At 24.5% G+C, this 21,179-nt stretch overlaps 4 protein-coding genes across 4 annotated transcripts; 1 reads left to right on the top strand and 3 right to left on the bottom strand.

The window, feature by feature from the left end:
* Positions 1–2,897: 2,897 nt before the first annotated feature.
* Positions 2,898–10,452, top strand: PF3D7_1373500 (erythrocyte membrane protein 1, PfEMP1; the record flags this gene model as incomplete). The annotated part of the gene is made up of 2 exons (XM_001350373.1): positions 2,898–8,240; positions 9,124–10,452. The coding sequence occupies 2 exons, from the start codon at positions 2,898–2,900 to the stop codon at positions 10,450–10,452; spliced, it is 6,672 nt and encodes a 2,223-aa protein (XP_001350409.1).
* A 1,829-nt stretch (positions 10,453–12,281) lies between these two features.
* On the bottom strand, positions 12,282–13,647 carry PF3D7_1373400 (rifin; the record flags this gene model as incomplete). Its single annotated transcript, XM_002809090.1, has 2 exons — positions 12,282–13,361; positions 13,594–13,647. 2 exons carry the CDS (start codon positions 13,645–13,647, stop codon positions 12,282–12,284), a joined length of 1,134 nt encoding a protein of 377 aa, XP_002809136.1.
* A 2,449-nt stretch (positions 13,648–16,096) lies between these two features.
* On the bottom strand, positions 16,097–17,330 carry PF3D7_1373300 (rifin; the record flags this gene model as incomplete). The annotated part of the gene is made up of 2 exons (XM_002809089.1): positions 16,097–17,092; positions 17,262–17,330. The coding sequence occupies 2 exons, from the start codon at positions 17,328–17,330 to the stop codon at positions 16,097–16,099; spliced, it is 1,065 nt and encodes a 354-aa protein (XP_002809135.1).
* A 1,704-nt stretch (positions 17,331–19,034) lies between these two features.
* PF3D7_1373200 (Plasmodium exported protein, unknown function, fragment) lies at positions 19,035–19,247 on the bottom strand (the record flags this gene model as incomplete). Its single annotated transcript, XM_002809088.1, has 1 exon — positions 19,035–19,247. The coding sequence occupies one exon, from the start codon at positions 19,245–19,247 to the stop codon at positions 19,035–19,037; it is 213 nt and encodes a 70-aa protein (XP_002809134.1).
* Positions 19,248–21,179: the final 1,932 nt, after the last annotated feature.

The following is a 21,179-nucleotide window of genomic DNA, read 5'->3' as shown; positions in this document are numbered from 1 at the left end:
TAACATAACTAATATAGGTCTTAAATAAGTATTATAGGTCCTAATATAAGTAAAATAGGTCTCCATATTAGTACCTTTGGGCTTAACGTAACCATCTTAGGTCTTAAAGTAACTAACGTAGGCCCTAATATACCTAATATAGGTCCTAAGCTTACTAATTTAGGTCTTCAAAGTACTAATATAGGTCTTAGCATTACTAAATTCCGTCTTAAAAAGTAGTGCACCTATGGTGCACTTTAAAAATAGTGGATCTAAACCAAGTGTTCAAAAATAGTGCACCTAAAACCAAGTGTTGGATAAACACTGCTTCGTGGTAATACAACACATGTGGTGGTCATACCACACATGTGGTGTTTTGTCACATGTGTTGCTTTTACCTAAAACCAAGTGTTCAAAAAAATAGTGGATATACCTTAAACCCAGTGGTCAAAAAAATTGTGTGCATATTGGTGCGACTTATTGTGCATAGTGGTGCGACTTATTGTGCATAGTGGTGCGACTTATTGTGCATAGTGGTGCGACTTATTGTGCATAGTGGTGCGACTTATTGTGCATAGTGGTGCGACTTATTGTGCATAGTGGTGCGACTTATTGTGCATAGTGGTGCGACTTATTGTGCATAGTGGTGCGACTTATTGTGCATATTGGTGCGACTTATTGTGCATATTGGTGCGACTTATTGTGCATATTGGTGCGACTTATTGTGCATATTGGTGCGATTTATAAAAAATTTTAGGATCTAGGTCTTGTCTCAAAAAAAAAAAAAAAAAAAAAAAAAATTTTTTTTAAATCTTAAAAATAGGAAAAACAAATGTACGTTTTAAAAAAAAGAAAAAAAAAAAAAAATTTTTTTTTTTACGTCTTAAAAGTATATAAAAAAATATATATCTTAAAAAAAAGAAAAAAAAAAAAAAAAAAAAAAAAAAAAATTTTTTTTTTCTATGTCTTAAAAGCATAAAAAAGAAATGTACGTTTTAAAAAAAAAAAAAAAAAAAAAAAAATTTTTTGTCTCAAAAAAAAAAAAATAGTGGATCTAGGTCCGTCTTAAAAAAAAAAAATAGTGGATCTAGTCTTAAAATAAAAGGATCTAGTCTTAAAAAAAAAAAAATAAGGACCTAGTCTTAAAAAAAAGAGGATCTAGTCTTAAAAAAAAAGAGGATGTAGTCTTTAGGGCTCCCATCTCTCAGGGTTAAGGATATACTTTTTTGGGTTTATAAATTTTTGGGGTTCCCATGTACCAGGGTTAAGGGTATAACTTTAGGGGTTAGGGTTTATATATGGATTATATCTATAATTGTTGAGTAGGTATATATTTTGTTTACTAATTTATGTATGTTTTGTATCTCATATGGTTTTATTGTTATATATGTGAAGGATCTATAGCTACTATATAAAGATCTGTATTCTCATAGAACGTGAGGATCTATATATTGTACCTAATTATATATGATAAGGATATATACATCCGCCATGCAAGTATAAATATATATATGTATATGTATGTGGAAGTATAATATTAAAGAACATATCTGTTCATCAAGGTAATTTCATACATATGTGATATTCATATTGCAGTATCATAAGGACCAAGAAATAATAATCCAAAGTAGAATTAAGAGAAGAAGCCTATACTAAAATATGGAAGTAACGAAATCCATAGCAATGTAAGTACGAAAAATATGAAAATCGAAATGGAAGATACCAAAAAATCGAAATCGTGCACGGACACATGCAGTAACCGAGAATTATTATATAAATATATGTATATTTGATTTAAGAATACGTATGCCTATATGTATATATATATGTTGAGAGAATACGTATGCCTTTATGTATATATATATGTTGAGAGAATACGTATGCCTTTATGTATATATATATGTTGGAAGAATATGTATGCTCTTTTATATATTTATGTTCGAGAATACGTATTCTTTTATATATATACATTTAACTTAATATTAAGTAGTAGATAAAACATAAAATAAATATGATTTTAAAATTTATTTTAATTAATAATATAATATTTTTTTTTATCTCCTTGTTGTAAAATTTTTTTTTTCTTTTTTTATTTATTTCGATACCCTTTTGTTCTCGATCTTATTTCTACCTTATGCTACAGGATATGTCATATATTATATAATATATTATATATTACATTATGAAAAAAAATAAGAATAAAAAATATTATATTTATTATGTATTATTTTTAATATAATGAAAAATATAAATATATATATAAATACCTATACATATATATTTTTTTATGTAGATATATGATAGATAATATAGATAGAGAGAAACAGAAGAACATTTTTGCCTCTGTTGTTATCTCTAAAATATATATATAATAAATTAAAATAAGGCGAAAAAAAAAAAATATATTAAGGTTTATAATTAAATATATAAACATGTTGTATGTTTTTATATGTATGTATTTTCGTATTTTTTTTTTTTCTCATTTATAATTTTACAAAATATATAAAACATAAAAAAATAATATATATAATTAAATATATAAATAAAGGAATACATAATATATATAAAATTTTTCATTATATAATATTTTTTGTTAGAATATTTAAATTTATTATAAAAGTATTAATATATTTTTTTTTTAAAAATATATATATAAAACTAATAATTATTATTATATACATATTAAATATTATTTATTAATATATATATATTATAATATTACAACTATTATAATTACTATATATATATAAATATATAATACTTATATATATATATTCCAACAAATACAATATCATTATTATTCTACCATATCACTATACTCCCATAACATACGCAATACGCCACCACCACTCCCCACACGAACCATGCAAACCCACAAATATATGTATGACATGACATAATGTAATGGTGGTGTTAAAATGGCGCCGCAAGGAGGTAGCGGTGATCCGCAGGATGATGATGCCAAAAATATGTTTGATAGGATAGGGAAAGACGTGTACGACGAAGTGCATGGTGAGGCTAAAAAATATAAAGAGGCGTTGAAAGGAAAGTTGCAGGAAGCAGTAAGTACTAGTCCGGAATTAGTTGCCTTCACAGATCCGTGCGAACTTGTAAAACAATATTATAATAACCATGTTAATGGTAAAAGTAACAGGTATCCGTGCGGAAATGTAAAAAATGCAAAAAATGAAAAAGTAAAACGTTTTTCGGATACACTTGGTGGCCAATGCACTGATCAACAAATAGAAGGTAATGATCGTAAGAATGGTGGCGCCTGTGCGCCATATAGACGATTATATCTATGTGACAAAAATCTGGAAACTATCAGTAATTATAATAGTAATGCTAGACATAAATTGCTGGCAGAAGTGTGTTATGCAGCAAAAGAGGAAGGGGACTTAATAAAAACACATTATACAGAACATAAACTGACTAATCTTGATACTAAATCTCAACTATGTACTGCATTAGCACGTAGTTTTGCAGATATAGGTGATATCGTACGCGGTAAAGATCTTTTCCTTGGTAATAGCGTAGAAAGTGCACAAAGAATAATATTAGAAAATAATTTGAAAACAATTTTCCAACAAATACATAGTGAAGTGACGACGACGAATGGAGAGGCAGCAGAAGCACGCTATAATGATACTAAAAATTATTATCAATTACGAGAAGATTGGTGGGATGCTAATCGAGAAACAGTATGGAAAGCTATCACATGTAACGCTTGGGGTAATACATATTTTCGAACAACGTGCAGTGATGGAAAGAGTCAGTCTCAAGCTAATAAATACTGCCGGTGTGACGGCGACCAGCCAGGTCACGACAAGTCAAAGGCCGGCAAGGCAAATGACGACGTAAATATTGTCCCCACATATTTTGACTATGTGCCTCAATATTTGAGATGGTTCGAGGAATGGGCAGAAGATTTCTGTCGTAAAAAAAAAAAAAAATTAAAAGATGTTAAAAGAAATTGTCGTGATGAAACAGTAAAATATTGTAGTGGTAATGGCTACGATTGCACAAAAACTATATATAAAAAAGGTAAACTTGTTATAGGTAGTGAATGCACTAAATGTTCTGTTTGGTGTCGTCTGTATGAAAAATGGATAGATAACCAGAAAAAAGAATTTCTAAAACAAAGAAACAAATACGAAACAGAAATATCAAATAGCGGTAGTTGTGGTGGGAGTGGTGGTGTTAAGGGTAGTAGTAGGAAAACGCGAGCTGCAACTATCAAGTATGAAGGATATGAAAGTAAATTTTATAAAAAACTGAAAGAAAAAAATAACTATGGAACCGTTGATGATTTTTTAAAATTATTAAATAAAGAAAATGAATGTAAAGGTATTAATGAGCAAGAAGAAATAATTGATTTTTCTAATAAATGTGATTATCGTTTTGATAAAAATATTAATAATAAGGGAACATTTTATCATTCGGAATATTGCCAACCCTGTCCCGGATGTGGGGTCAAACGTAAAGATAATCAATGGAAAGAGAAAAAAAATGGCGACTGTGATAGTGATAAACATTATAAGATTGAAGATGGTGCCAAACCTATTGATATCAACGTCCTTTCCTTCGGTGATAAAGGAAATGAGATAAAAAGTAAAATTGACAAGTTTTGCCTAACACAAAATGGTAGTGCTGGTGGTGGTGGTAGTGGTAATGCTAGTGGTTCTAGTGGTGATTGTGGTGGTGGTAATAGTGATTCTTCTTTGTGTGAACCATGGAAATGCTATGAAGCTCAATATGTAAAGGAAGATAAAAAAGAAGATGAGGAGGATGAAGACGAAGTCAAGGAGGAGGACTATTTAAAAGATGCAGGTGGATTATGTATATTGAAAAACAAAAATAAAGAAGAGAAAAAAGAAAAAGAAAAAAAGTCTGAAGAGGAACCTGCTGAATTCCAAAAGACGTTCAACGATTTTTTTTACTTTTGGATAAGACGTTTTTTGAACGATTCTATGTATTGGAGAGGAAAAGTTGAGAGATGCTTAAAAAATAAATCAGAAAAATGTAAAAGTGGATGTAACAAGGATTGTGACTGTTTTAAAAAATGGATTGGAAAAAAGAAAGAAGAATGGGACGCAATAAAAAAACATTTTAAAACGCAAGAAGCTTTTAAGAATGGAGGAGAAAATGGCGTAATTGACATGTTTGGCGAAGCATTTAGATCTGCTGATTTTGTTCTTGAATTGGCTTTGGAATTAGAACAACTTTTCCAAGATATTAAAGAGGGTTATGGGGATGTAAAGGAATTAAAAGGAATTGAGAACATGTTGGAAAAGGAAAAAAAAAAAAATGAAGAAGAAACAACTGTTGGCAATGACAGTCAAAAGAAGACCACAATTGATAAATTACTACAACATGAAGGAGAAGAAGCCAAAGATTGCCTAGAAAAACAGAATGACTGTAACAAACAATCACCACCCACTGGAGGTCCTGGTGGCGCTGGAGGTCGCTCCCAAACACCACATGCTGGTGGCGCCACTGCCCCCAAAAAAGGGGATTCCGAAGGTGAAGACGAAGACGAAGTCGAAGACGGCGAGGAGTCGGAGTCGGAGGAAAAGGAAAAGGAGGAAAAGGAAAAGGAGGAGGACAGGAAGGTGAAGGAGGAGGTGAAGGAAACCAAGGTGGATGGGGAATCACCAAAAGAAACAACAAAGGAAGTAAATCCATGTCAAATAGTTGACGACCTATTTAAAGGCACAAACAAATTTTCCGACGCTTGTGACCTCAAATATAACAAAGGCAAAAACTACGGCTGGCGTTGCATACCAACAGGAAACACAAGTAATGACAACAAGGGTGAGAATAGTGGTAACGGTGCTCTCCTCCAACGTTCCAAACGTCATACCAGTGAAAGTAGTGCCGACAGTGCCCCTAGTGGTGACACCACCGGTGGTAGTATTTGTGTGCCACCGCGAAGACGAAAACTATACCTACACAAAGTGGACGACGGTGAGTTTGACGACGACAAGTCATTACGTGATTGGTTTGTGAAGAGCGCCGCAGTTGAGACGTTTTTTTTGTGGGATAGGTACAAAAAAGAGAACAAAACACAAAATACGTCACAACTACTACCAATAACAGCACCCGTTTCAAATAGTGATGACCCCCAATCCAAATTACAAAAAAGTGGTGAAATTCCCCCCGATTTTTTGAGGCAAATGTTTTATACATTAGGGGATTATAGGGATATATTATACAGTGGTGATACGGTGAATGGCGGTAAGGAAAACAAAATAAAAACTGCTATAGATAATCATTTTCAAAAAATTCGTGAACAATCTTCTAGTGATAACAACCTATCTCCTCCTCATGGAACACCTGGTCAACCAAATAGTGTCAAAACCCCCCAACAAACCTGGTGGAAAAAATATGGAGAAGATATTTGGAATGGAATGATATGTGCATTAACCTATGACACAAACACAGCGAGTGGCAAAACACCAACGCAGATTCCGGAAGTGAAAGAGAAACTTTGGGACAGTGGCAAGCCCCAAAAAAACTACCAATACTCAGAAGTAAAATTGAGTGATAACGATGGTGATGGTACATCCGCTCCCGTGGCCCAACACGCCAGTAGAGACGCCCCCCACACCTCCACAGCCAACGGAAGCATCTCCCTGGCCGACTTCACCAGCCGCCCCACCTACTTCCGATACCTTGAAGAATGGGGTGAAACATTTTGTCGACAAAGGACACGTATGTTGGCGAAAATAAGGGGGGAGTGTGTGAAAAGTGATGGTGGACGTTGTAGTGGTGATGGTTTGAAATGTAACGAAATAGTTATAGATAAGGAAAAAATTTTTGGCGATTTCCTTTGTCCGACGTGTGCCGGACATTGTAGATTTTATAAAAAGTGGATAAAAATAAAAAAAGAAGAGTTTACTAAACAAAAAGAAAGATACGAAACGGAAAGTGATAATGCTAAAAGTAAATCTGATGACACATCTGAAAATGAATTTGTTAAAAAGCTTGAAGAATATAAGTCTATTGATTTATTTTTGGGAAAGTTAAAAGCCGGACCATGTTCTAAAACTAATAATGGAGACGATGACATAAATTTTAAGGAAAATGATAGTAAAACATTTAAACATACAAATCTTTGTGATCCATGTTCTGAATTTAAAGTTAAATGTAATGGAGATGGTTGCAGGGGTGGTGCTAATGGAAATACGTGCAATAAAACAACTTTTAAGGTTCCAGGTGATATTGGAAATAAAGAGAACCTTACTGAAAAAGTAGATATGTATGTGAGTGATAAGTATGCAAAGGGATTTCTCCAAGATTTAAACGATTGTAATGATGCAGGTATATTTAAAAGTATTAGAAAAGATGTATGGAAATGTGGTAATGTATGTGGTTTAGATATATGTAGTCTGAAAAAAATAAATAATAATGGACAAGAAAGTGATGAACATATCTTAATCAAAGAACTGATTAAACGATGGTTAGAATATTTTTTTCAAGATTATAATAGAATTCAAAAAAAATTAAAGCCATGTATGAATGATGGTAATGAATCCTCATGCAGAAATAAATGTAAAAAAAAATGTGATTGTGTGGGGAAATGGGTAGAAGAAAAAAAGAATGAATGGGAAAAAATAAAAGAACATTACGTTGACAAATATAATTATAAGGATACTAATAATTTAAACTCTTTTTTGGAAACCTTGATACCTCAAATTCCTGTTGTAACTGATAAAGGTAAGCATGACAGTTTAGATAAATTAAAGACGTCACTTAAATGTAATTGTCATGGGAGATCGAAAAAGGAAAATGATAAAAATAATGATGTTATAGATTGTATGATTAAAAAGCTTCAAGAAAAAGCAAAAAAGTGTCATGACCAACATAGCGACAATCCACAAGAAAAATGTGTTGACTCCACCCCCCTTGAAGACGATGAAGAGGACTTACTCCTTGAAGAAACTGAAAACCCAGTGGATCCACCGAAGATTTGTGGAGATATGCCAACACAACCAGAAACAAAAGAGGAAGAAGTAGAAAAGTGTGAAGAAGCATCACCAGCACCAAAAGCACCTGAACCAACACAACCAGCAGATGGTGGTGAACAAACCCCCGTTCTCAAACCCGAAGAAGAAGCGCCGCCACCCGCACAGGCACCAGACGTGGCACCCCCGGCACGGGCCCCTGCGGATCAACCCTTTGACCCGACTATCCTACAAACAACTATTCCTTTTGGTATTGCTTTGGCATTAGGATCCATTGCTTTTTTATTTTTGAAGGTAATAAATATAGTGGTACTTATGTATATATATATGTGTTTTCTGTATATGTATCTGTTAGTATGTTTGGATATATATTTGTGTATATGTATGTGTTTTATATATATTTTATATATATGTATTTATATTAAAAAAGAAATATAAAAACAAATTTATTAAAATAAAAAAAAAAAAAAAAAAAAGGAGAAAAATATTTTAAAAATAATAAAAATTAAAATAAAAATATAAATTTTGATAGAATAAAAAATGAAAAATATTATCAAAAAAAAATTAAAAAAAAATTTTATATAAAAAAAAAATGATTATAAAAAAAATTTATTAGAAATAAAATAAAAAAAAAAAAAGTAAAAAAAAATTAAAATAAAAATATATATCATAAAATAAAAAAAAAAGAAAAAAATATATTAAAATAAAAATATATATCATAAAATAAAAAATATTTAAAAAAATAAAAAAAACTAAAAAAATTTAATTAAATAAAAAAATAAAAAAATTTATTTAAATAAAAAAAAAATTAAAAAAATTTATTTAAATAAAAAAAAATAAAAAAAAAAAAATTTAATTAAATAAAAAAAAAAACAAAAAATTTAATTAAATAAAAAAAATTAAATTAAAATTAAATTAAATACATGCACATATACATATACACATACATATATATATATTATATATATATATACCCATAACTACATTCACATATACACATACATATATATATATACCCATAACTACGTACACATATACACATACATATATATATATACCCATAACTTCATACACATTTACACATACATATATATATATTATATATATATATACCCATAACTACATACATACATACATAAATATATACATACACATATATGTTCATTTTTTTTTTTAGAAAAAAACCAAATCTACTATTGATCTTTTGCGTGTCATTAATATCCCCAAAAGTGATTATGATATACCGACAAAACTTTCACCCAATAGATATATACCTTATACTAGTGGTAAATACAGAGGCAAACGGTACATTTACCTTGAAGGAGATAGTGGAACTGATAGTGGTTACACCGATCATTATAGTGATATTACTTCATCTTCCGAAAGTGAGTATGAAGAATTGGATATTAATGACATATATGTACCGCATGCTCCTAAATATAAAACATTGATTGAAGTGGTACTAGAACCTAGTGGTAACAACACAACAGCTAGTGGTAAGAACACACCAACTAGTGACACACCTAGTGATACACAAAATGATATACAAAATGATGGTATACCTAGTAGTAAAATTACAGATAATGAGTGGAATACATTGAAAGATGATTTTATATCACAATATATACAAAGTGAACAACCAAAGGATGTACCAAATGATTATAGTAGTGGTGATATTCCATTCAATACACAACCAAACACTTTATATATTGATAATAATCAAGAAAAACCTTTTATTATGTCTATTCATGATAGAAATTTATATACTGGAGAAGAATATAGTTATAATGTTAATATGGTTAATAGTATGGATGACACAAAATATGTATCAAATAATGTATATTCTGGTATAGATTTAATTAATGATTCATTAAATAGTGGTAATCAACCTATTGATATATATGATGAAGTATTGAAACGAAAAGAAAATGAATTATTTGGGACAAATCATGTGAAACAAACAAGTATACATAGTGTTGCCAAACCTGCACGTGACGACCCCCTACACAACCAACTGGAACTATTCCATAAATGGCTAGATAGACATAGAGATATGTGCGAGAAGTGGAATAATAAAGAGGAACTATTAGATAAATTAAAAGAAGAGTGGGAAAATGAGACACATAGTGGTAACACTCACCCTAGTGATAGTAACAAAACGTTAAATACTGATGTTTCTATACAGATAGATATGAATAATCCCAAAACTACAAATGAGTTTACATATGTGGATAGTAAGCCCAACCAAGTGGATGACACCTACGTGGATAGTAACCCTGACAATTCTTCTATGGATACTATCTTGGACGATCTGGACAAACCATTTAATGAACCCTACTATTATGATATGTATGACGATGATATTTATTATGATGTAAATGATCATGATGCATCAACTGTGGATACTAATGCTATGGATGTTCCTAGTAAAGTACAAATTGAAATGGATGTAAATACCAAATTGGTGAAAGAGAAATATCCTATAGCAGATGTATGGGATATTTAATATGTATTTATATATGTTTGATTTTTTTTTATGTGTGCATTATATTAGATTTTTTATTTGTTGATGTTATATTATATTTGATTTGTGTATTATATTATATTTTATATTTGTGTATTATGTTATATTTTTTAATTGTTCATGTTATATTATATTTTTTGTTTGTGTATTTTTTTTTTTTTTTGTATTTAATTTTTAGTGTTACAAATTATATTATATATATGTACATATATATATCATAATTATATTGTATTATATATATATATTTAATATGATAACAATAATAGTTAAAATTATTTAAATTAAAAAACATAAACTATTGGAAACGCATTGAATATAATAATATATTACTATTTGTATTATTGTTATTAATACTACTATTAATAGTAATATTATTAGAAGTAGTAATTAACAGTATAACTATTAATTTTATTAGTGATAACAGTACTTTAAAAATTTAATATTTTTATTTTTTATTTTATAATTTTTACTTTTTATTATATTAAAAAAAAAAAAAAAAAAATATATATATATATAAAAATTATTATTATAATTTTTTTTTCCTAAATGTGTTTACATATAAAATAATAAAAAAAAAAAAAAAAAAAAAGAAAAATTTGAAATATATCATATAAATTTCATATATATAAAAAATAACAAAAAAATAACAAAAAAAAAAAAATTTTAAATATATCATACAACTTTCATATATATAAAAAATAACAAAAAAAAAAAAAAAAAAAAAAAATATATAAATATAAATATAAACAAAAATGGAAAACATTTTACAGAAGAAAAAATATTTAATAAACAAATTTTTTTTTTTTTTTTCTTTTTTTGCCACTTAATATATATAAAAATATAATGATAATAAATCAATGCATACCGTAATATAGAAACAAATAACACTTAAAAAAAAATTAAAAAGAACAATATAAATTATGAAATATATATGAAATTATATCTCATAAATATATACATATTATCAAATAAATATATATATATAAAAACAAAAAATATCTACATATTATACTAAATAAAACAACATAATAAAAATTACAAAGGCAAAATAAAGAAAAAGTGTATTATTATATTAAAATAAAAAATATACATTATTCTTTTTTTTATTGTGTTTTATTTTTATTAATTTGATTTGTTTTTTGTGTTTTTATTGGTTTTTTTATGTATTGTATCTATTTGTTATATTACGTGTAATTATTATATTTTGTTATATGTTGACTATTTTTTGAACTCATTGTATTAGTAGTATTTCTAATAAAAAAAAATTAAAAAAAATAATAAAATATATTATGAAATAAATATAAATAACATAATATATAATATGATAGGTTTTTTAAGGATGATAATTCTGAATTGAAATAATATACTTATTGGTTTTAATTTAAATTATATAAATATAGATATAATATTTTGAATAATATGTTTCTTAAAATATTTATAATAATAGTAATCATAATAATCATAATTATAATAATAATAAGTTTTATTGTTTTTTTTTTTAATATATATTCCTTTGAAAAACATATGAGGTATTTAAAAAATATACGTTACATTATGTTTTAAAAAAATAATATATTATAATACGTATAAGTATTTTATATAAATTAAAAATTACATTGTTTATTAATTAAAAGAGTTTTAAAAAAAAAAATAAATAAATAAATAAAATTATAGAAAAATAAATTATATAAAAAAGCGCAATACATATAAAAATATATAGTTATTAATAATGGAAAAGAAAACATGGTAAATTCAAAGAAAAACAATACAAGTACCAAACTTCCTACCAAAATCTATATAACAAAACATATCTATTCTTCTAATAATTTGATATATTGGAGTTTTTTCTTCATTTTTTTTTTTCGTCTATAACGTAAAATTAAATAAATAATTACCATAATTAAAACGATTACCACTATTGCAACGATAGAAGCAATAATAGCATTATGATAACCCATAAAAGTAGTTTCTATAGCGTTTTTTTTTGCTGTTTCAACAGCTAATGTTTTATCGGAAGCCACCATAGCAGCTTTGGCTTTAGCAGCTTGTTCAGCTCCTGCAACAATTTTTGCTACATCTTTTTGTATAGAACCTGGTAATGAACTTTTGTCAAGAAAGTTCCCTGAACCTAGATATAATTTATCAACAGCACTGCAAATAGGCTTATTAGCGCCAGCTCCAGGGACAGGGGGACCGCCAAGGAAAGGGACAGAAGGTAGACATGAGGACACATTAAATTTATTATAAATAGCTGTAGTAATGTATGAGGCATCATAATAATTTGTTCCATCAATAACGGATTTCAATGCTTCACCACCTAAAGTATCTATAGAGAATTTTGATTTTATTCCTTCAATGACTGCATCAATAGCTGCCGGAATACGTGCAGCTTCACCGGCTAGAGCACCGGCTTTTTCGGCAAGTTCCTTAGCAGCTGCCAACGCTGCTGCTTTCCATCCAGTATATACAATACCGCTGATCAAACCCCAACCGGGTGTAATACCACCTCCCAACACACCTCCACATTTCAAACATCCTTTTTCCACTTTATCTGCTAAAGATTTTTCGCAAATACATGTTGGAATGGCGTCACTTTGTATATCAGTTTGTAATGTCGCAAATTTGTACATTAATTCTTTTTCTAATTTATCTTTTAAAATAATTTTTTGTATTTCTTTATCGCATTGTTCTTTACATTTTTGTTTGTTTTCGAGCAAGCGTTCATTGTATTCTTCAAAACGTTGCGACGTTTGACGATCAAAATCTTGCATTACTGCTTTCATTTCAGGGTCATTATCATAGTTTGATGGTGCATACAATTCACATTCACATAATGTCCTAGTGGTTGCTTTTGGTGTACGTGTGATGTAATGGTTCCTTTGATTATATATCTATACAAAATGGTCACATATATATGTATATTATAATTAGTTCTTTTTTATTTTATATATATATGTTATAAATATGTATGTTTTTATGTTTATATATATATATGTATATTTGGACTATATATATATAAAAATTATATATACGATATCGTAATATATTTATATATAAATATATATATTATATTATAATATGATTATATTAATCCTCTTTAATATATATGTGACATGGAATTACCAATATATTTAATGGAAGAGCAAACAATAATATATTAATATAATGGACTTTCATTTTTTTTAATTGTGATACGTATATTATTTTTTGATAAATATTATAACTAAAAAAATCACATAAAATACTTTATTTTATATTATAAATAAATTAAATAAAAATGTTTAACATAAAATATGATTATAATTTATTTAATATAATTAACAATTATTTTCCCATTATGTAAATATATTTTTTTTTTTATAGTGGATCCACATTTGCCATTTTATTTATTACAAAAAAAAAAAACAAAAACGTAAAAAAATTAATATTAAAATAATTTATCAAAACATTCTGCATTTTTTATAATTTTTTTTAATTTTTAATTTTTAATGAAATTTAATTTTAAATCAACACAATAAATTATTATGGTTATTTTTGGTTTATTTTTTTTTTATTTTTTTCATTTTTCTCAATAATATCTAACGATATAGTAATAATACAACATATTTCTGTGTTGTAAATTATTTACAAATGTGCAAAACCAACGTTTTGGAAATTGTGTATGACATATATATAATACCAATTTATAATATATATATATATGAAATACTTATGAAATAGTTATTAAAACATATAATTTCGTAACATTGTTGTTATAAAAACAATTAACAACAAATATTTTATAACATAATAAATGATATAAAATCTTCTTCAAATAATAATATATACATATATATTAATAAATAAATTTTCATATATTATGTTATTTGTTTTGTTCTAAAATTTATTGTATGTTATAAAATTCCCTCTAATTTATCTATGTTGTTACTAAGATTAATATTATTTTTTTTTTTTTATAAAAATATTACAAATAAATTAAAACGTTAATTTATCATTAAAGTAGTAAATTATATAATTATCGCAAAAAATATAAATATTTATTATTATTAAAAAAAAAACAAATAACAAAATAAGATATTATACGTACTATTACATAATACATTCTATTGTTTTATGTTATTCAAATATATTATAATCATAACGTGTATTATTATATATATATTTCTTAAAATAGAAGTTATGGTATTTTACAACTTATGATACATTAATTTTATTATTACATGTTGTAACAAAATAATTAATTACTACATATTTTAATAAATATATTATTATACAATAAACAAATAACGCGACATTATATATACTATGGAAAAACAAGGAATCATTTATTTTTATTTTATACGTAATTAGAAGCGTTAAAAAAAAATTCTTCATATTTCTTAAAAAGAATTTATTTCCTATATTGATGATGATAGTACGTATGAATACAAAAAAAAAAAAAAAAAAAAAGGATATCATATAAATATTGTTATTCCAATACAATTATTATATATGATATATTATATTGTTACTATTTTATAATAATACTTATTGTAAGATTAGATTAATTCATTATTATTATATTATAATGTGTTGATATATCCGTATATGGTGTTGAAAACATTTTTGTTGTTACTATATTAAATATATATATATATATAATAAGAAATATTTTAGTGTATTATATTAGTTTATTTTAATATGGAACCATATAATATACTACTATGAATATAATTTATATGGTATGGTATATGTTTCTATGTTTTTATTTTATTTTTTTTTTTTAATCATATATATATAATACAAATGAAACAAATTTATATATACAAATATCCAAAAACAAATAATTAAAATAAATTCGAACAAAATATATATACAAATAATCAAATGTGTCAAATAAACACAAAATAAAACATATATATATTATACAAATAATCAAATGTGTCAAATAAATACAAAATAAAAAAAAATATTTTATACAAATAATCAAATGTGTCAAATCAAAACAAAATAAAACATATATATATTATACAAATAAGATAAAAATTATATATTGAATTATGAACAATGACATTTAAAAAAAATTCAAAAAAATAAATAAAATAAAAATATTAATGAATAAATTATGAATCCAATATATTTACAAATATTATACAAAAACAAATAAACAAATTATATATATACAAATATTATTATACAAATATCGATTTTTTTTTTTTTTTTGGTATTTATTTTTTAGTGTTATAAATTATATTATATCATATATATGTACACATATATAACATGATTATATTGTGTTATATATTATGTTATATTTTTTAATTTTGTGGTCTCATTATATACAATCATATGTATATGTATAGTGTTATATATATTAATTATAATCACATAAGTAGTCAATATTATTTAGATTAAACATATGAAATAATATAAAAATAAATATATAATTTACACTCGTTTCACTAAAAAAATAAATAAATAAATATAAATAAAATAATTTAATAATCACATAAGTATAAACAAAAAAAAAATTATAGGAAAAAAATAATTTAATGTTGTGAAAATTGAATTATCATGGTATTCTTGTATTAAAAAATATAAAATTCACAAAACATTAAATTGAATTTAATATCATGAAACCATATATTTATTGATTTAATAATTTTGTGTATTGGGCTTTTTTCTTCATTTTTTTTTTTCGTCGATAACGTAAAATCAAATATATTATCAACATAATTAAAACTATAATTAATATGGCAAGGATGGAGTAACCAATTGGACCGTACAACTGTGTACTTGCAGCTTCTATAGCATCTGTGCTCGTCTTTATAGCTTTTGCTTTTTCAGTGGCTTCAGCAATCTCAGCAGCTGCATTAGCAACCCCATTGGCGTCTGACGCTATATTTTGTACAGCTGTTTTTATACCATCTGTAAATGAAATACCCTTTTTTGTTGTTGATACAGCTTGAATTTGGTTCCACACCGAATTGCAAAAAGGAATATCACGCTTAGCGTCAACTAAACGGAAGCTTAGACTCCCTAAAGAATTATCTGTACATGTCTGTAAATATTGATTAGAAACAGCTTGAGTAATGCTTGCGACATCTTTATAAGATGTTGTAGCAAAATAGGTCCCCAAATCCTTACCACCTAGAGTTGATAAAACATATTTTGATTTTATTAATTTCATTATTTCAGCCGCACCCGCAGATTCAGCGGCCTCCGCAATTTTAGTAGCACCCGCAGCTATAGCTTTGTCAATAGCAATCTTAAGTGCCCCAGTTTTCCACACATTTACAGCAATCCCACCAAATAATCCAACACTTCCTGCAACACTTCCTAGCCCACACCCACACATAAGACAACCTTTTTCTATTTTTTCTTCTAAGTTTTTCACCATTTTATCTTTATGAATAATTTTTTGTATATTTTTGTCACGTTGTTCTTTACGTTTTTGTCGTTTATCTTGCAACCTTTCGTCATATTCTCGTAATCTTTGTGAGGTTTGTCGTTCGAAAATTTCTTTCACTGAATTGATTTCCTCATCATTATCATAAATTGACGATTCTGTGTCACTTTCACATAATGATCTATTGGTTTGTGTAAGGCGTTGTGTCATGTACGGTTTATTTTTACTATGCACCTATAAAAAACATATCATATATATATATATATATATATATGTATGTTATTATTAGTTGGAGTATATTATTTTATATATATTTCTTATAATTATGTATATGGTATATTTACGATAAATTATAAAATACTATATATATATATATATATATTTATAAATATTTGACTCGTACTTGATGTAATGTTAACAATATATTTAATGGAAGTAAAAATAATAATATTTTAGAGTAGTGCAATTTCATATTTATTGTGATACTTATATTATTTTATGATTAAAATTATAACTAAAAAGATTCATATATAATAATATATTTTATTGTTATATAAGAATTACATATTTTTAATCTGAAATATTATTATAGGCTTTTACTATAATACACAATTATTTTTCCCATTATATAAAAATATATTTTTTTACTGCAACCATTTTTTTCCCATTTATTCACAACAAAAAAAAATTAAAAAATAATAAATAGGAAGAAAAAAATATATAATATATTAATTAAAATTTCCATATTTTTTATAAATTGCCATCTTAATTTCTAACAAAACCTAATTTTATATCATACGATATATTATAATATTAATTCTGTTTTTTTTTTTTTTTTTTTTATACATATTAATAACAAATAACCCTATAGTTACAAATAAATAGTTTTTAGATGTAAATTATATACAAATGTGTAGAGAATTAATTTTTAAAGGTATACAATAAGTATATAAGAACTTATTAGAACATATATGAATATATATTACAACATAAAATTGGTATTATTTCAATTTTATAAAACAATTTAAAATAAATATTGGGTATCAAAATATAAGAAATAAGTATATTTCAAACTAAAAATAATTGTATTTCTTTTAGGTTTTTTTATTATTTTTTTTTTTGTTCTAAAAATTGTTGCATGTTATAGCTTTCTCTCTAATTTATCTATGTAGTTGCAAAGATTAATATTATTAATTTTATAAAAATATTTGATTTTATTTAAAAAAATTATTAATTATTAAACTATTTAATTATATAATAATCATAAATAAATATTTTTAATATTTATTATTATTAGAAAAAAAAATTCAAAAAAAAAAAAAAAAAAAAAAAATTAATGAAATGAGAAATTATATATACTATTACACAATATACTGTATTGTTTTATGTAGTGTTTTATCTTATACAAATATATTCTATTTATAATAATAATAATAATTATTATATATATATATATTTCTTAAAATAGTAATAGTATTTTACAGTTTATCACATATTAATTGTATTATTACTTGTTGTAACGAAATTATTAATTACTATATATTTTAATAATTATATTATTATTATATATTATACAAATGATAGGACATTATATATACTATTAAAAAAAATGGAGTTATTTATTTTTATTTTATACGTAATTAGAAACGTTAAAAAAAAAAAATTCTTTATATTTCTTAAAATGAAGTTATTTCCTATGTTGATGATGATAGTACATATGAGTACAAAAAAAAGAAAGCAAAATTAATAACTAGAACAAAATGAAAAAGCAAGAACGAACCAAAAACAACGAAAAAGCAGAACATTAAAATATTGTTATAATATCATGAACCCTATATGTATATATTTTTTTTTTATTTTAGAAAAAAATATTTTTTAACGATATGTGTAATAAATAGCCTATCGATCCATTTCATAAATTAATAGATACTTTGATACTATTAAAATTGAATTTTGAAATCATTGATTGATACTCACGAATAATTATATATTATAAAATTATATATTTTGTATTTGTATTATTAGTTATTACTTTATATAAAAAATTATATAAACAATTTATATAAACAATTTATTAAATATATGTTACATTAAGTTTTTATAAAATAGAGTAATACTATACATATATATATATTTTCCCATATAACAATATAATTGACATTCATATAAATTTAATTTACATATCTAATCTTTGTGTATTTTTTATCCTTTCTGTAAATATTGTCTTATGTTCATTAAATAAATCATTTTTAAATGTATCATAATACTTTATAAAAACATAAATATAATTTTTCATTTCATCAATTGATTTTCCATCTTTATCTAATTTATAAAAATTAAGAGTATGTTCAATGTCTGTAGATGATAGTGCCACTCCAATATCATGCATTGATGTATACAATGTAGATTATTTAATATTTCAACATATACATTTTTTACCCCCTAAAATGATGATAACATTGATATTTATAAGTAAATAATCTTTTATATAATATGATAAATTCCTTCATCCTTTTTTTCACTTTTACCATATATGATTATACTCTGAAGAAAAAAAAAAAATATAATTAATATAAAAAGTAAAATGAATGTCGTATTAATATATAATAATTTATGTATTCAAATAAAATACAAAAAATATATAGATAATATACATATGTGTTATGTACAAAAATTGATACTACAAATATTAATATGATTATTATATATTATTTCATAGAAATAAGTTATATTTTAAATAAAAATTAAAGTGTATCTAATAACCATCACAACTAAATAACTATTATTATGCTATGAATTTCGTTTTACATATTTTATATAATTTTTATTTACATAATACATATATATATATATATATATATGTGCGTTATTATATATATATATAATATATTACGATAAAATCATAAAAAAATATAACAAAAAATATTTTAGAAACATCCATTTATATCTTTTATGGTTAGTATTATTTATACCTTCCTGTTTTATTTATTCACGTTTTATAAAATTGACGTATTGTTAATAAGTAGTTGTATATTATGAATTATAAGGTAATATAATTGCTATAATTATAATAACCATTATCATAATACTTATCATCGTTTTATTATCACAGTTTTAACTTCATATAAAATTTGCAAACGAATTTTCATTTAGATATATAAAATAAGCCAATTATATTATTTTATTGTCTTATTATTTGATACATTTTACTATACATATATATAGATTAATAATTAACTATATCATATCAATAAACATGTATAATATTAATGGTGCTACCAACATGTTAACAATCTATACATACATCTGTATAGATTTAGATTGTTAAACCTATATAAAAGATTTCAATGCAATTATAAAATTTGTTTTATTGTGATACATAATTTTTTATATTTTAGTAAAATTTATATTCGATAGATAACAGACCGTTACACCGATATTTATGTTTCGTTAGAATGGTTATTTTGTCTTTTAATAATATACATATATATATAATCTATAATTTATGAGAACATATTAAAAGATAAAAATAAAATGATTAAATTTTAAAATAAGTTCACGCTAAATGTATCACAGCATTCATTATTGGAATAATATGCAATTTTTATATACTTAAGTATTTATCATTACCATTATTATTATATATATGTAAAATTAAGATAAAAATATAAATTAATTGCACGAAAAATTGTATATATGTATATATTAAGGCGATTAATATTTATTATTATAATAATAAAAACAAAAAATATAAATTAGGACGTAGAGTATATATATATATATATATATATATATTTACTGCTTTATAATAGTTATAGAACTATATATAATTATAATGTAATATATTATTATGTTAATATTCAATAATATATATATATAATTATTCCATACTATCTATAAATAAAATTGAAATTACGATGTGTTAACAAAATTATTCATTTACAAAATGTAAGTATGTGTTGTTTACTTTATATAATATTACAGAAAGTTCTTTTCTCATATGAACCAATATATTTTCTTTCTGTCATTATTTATAATATATTGTTTACATTATATATTTATATATATTTTTATTTATATTTTTTTAAATTATACATACTATTATTATTATAGAAAATAGCTACCATTTTAGAAACAATACGCAAACGATTATATATATATATAATATTAGTAATTGAACATAATAGAAAAATATATTTTTGTTTATCGTATTTATTATGTAAAGTCGTATATTTCTTTTCAATATATATATAATAATAATAATTAACATAATTTTTTTTTTATTTAAATATATATAAGTATATTATTACAACTAGTAATC

The sequence above is a fragment of the Plasmodium falciparum genome (assembly GCF_000002765.6).
Source record: "Plasmodium falciparum 3D7 genome assembly, chromosome: 13".
NCBI lineage: Eukaryota > Apicomplexa > Aconoidasida > Haemosporida > Plasmodiidae > Plasmodium > Plasmodium falciparum.
Note: the sequence above shows the minus strand (reverse complement) of the source record. Positions and strands in the feature narration are given on the sequence as shown.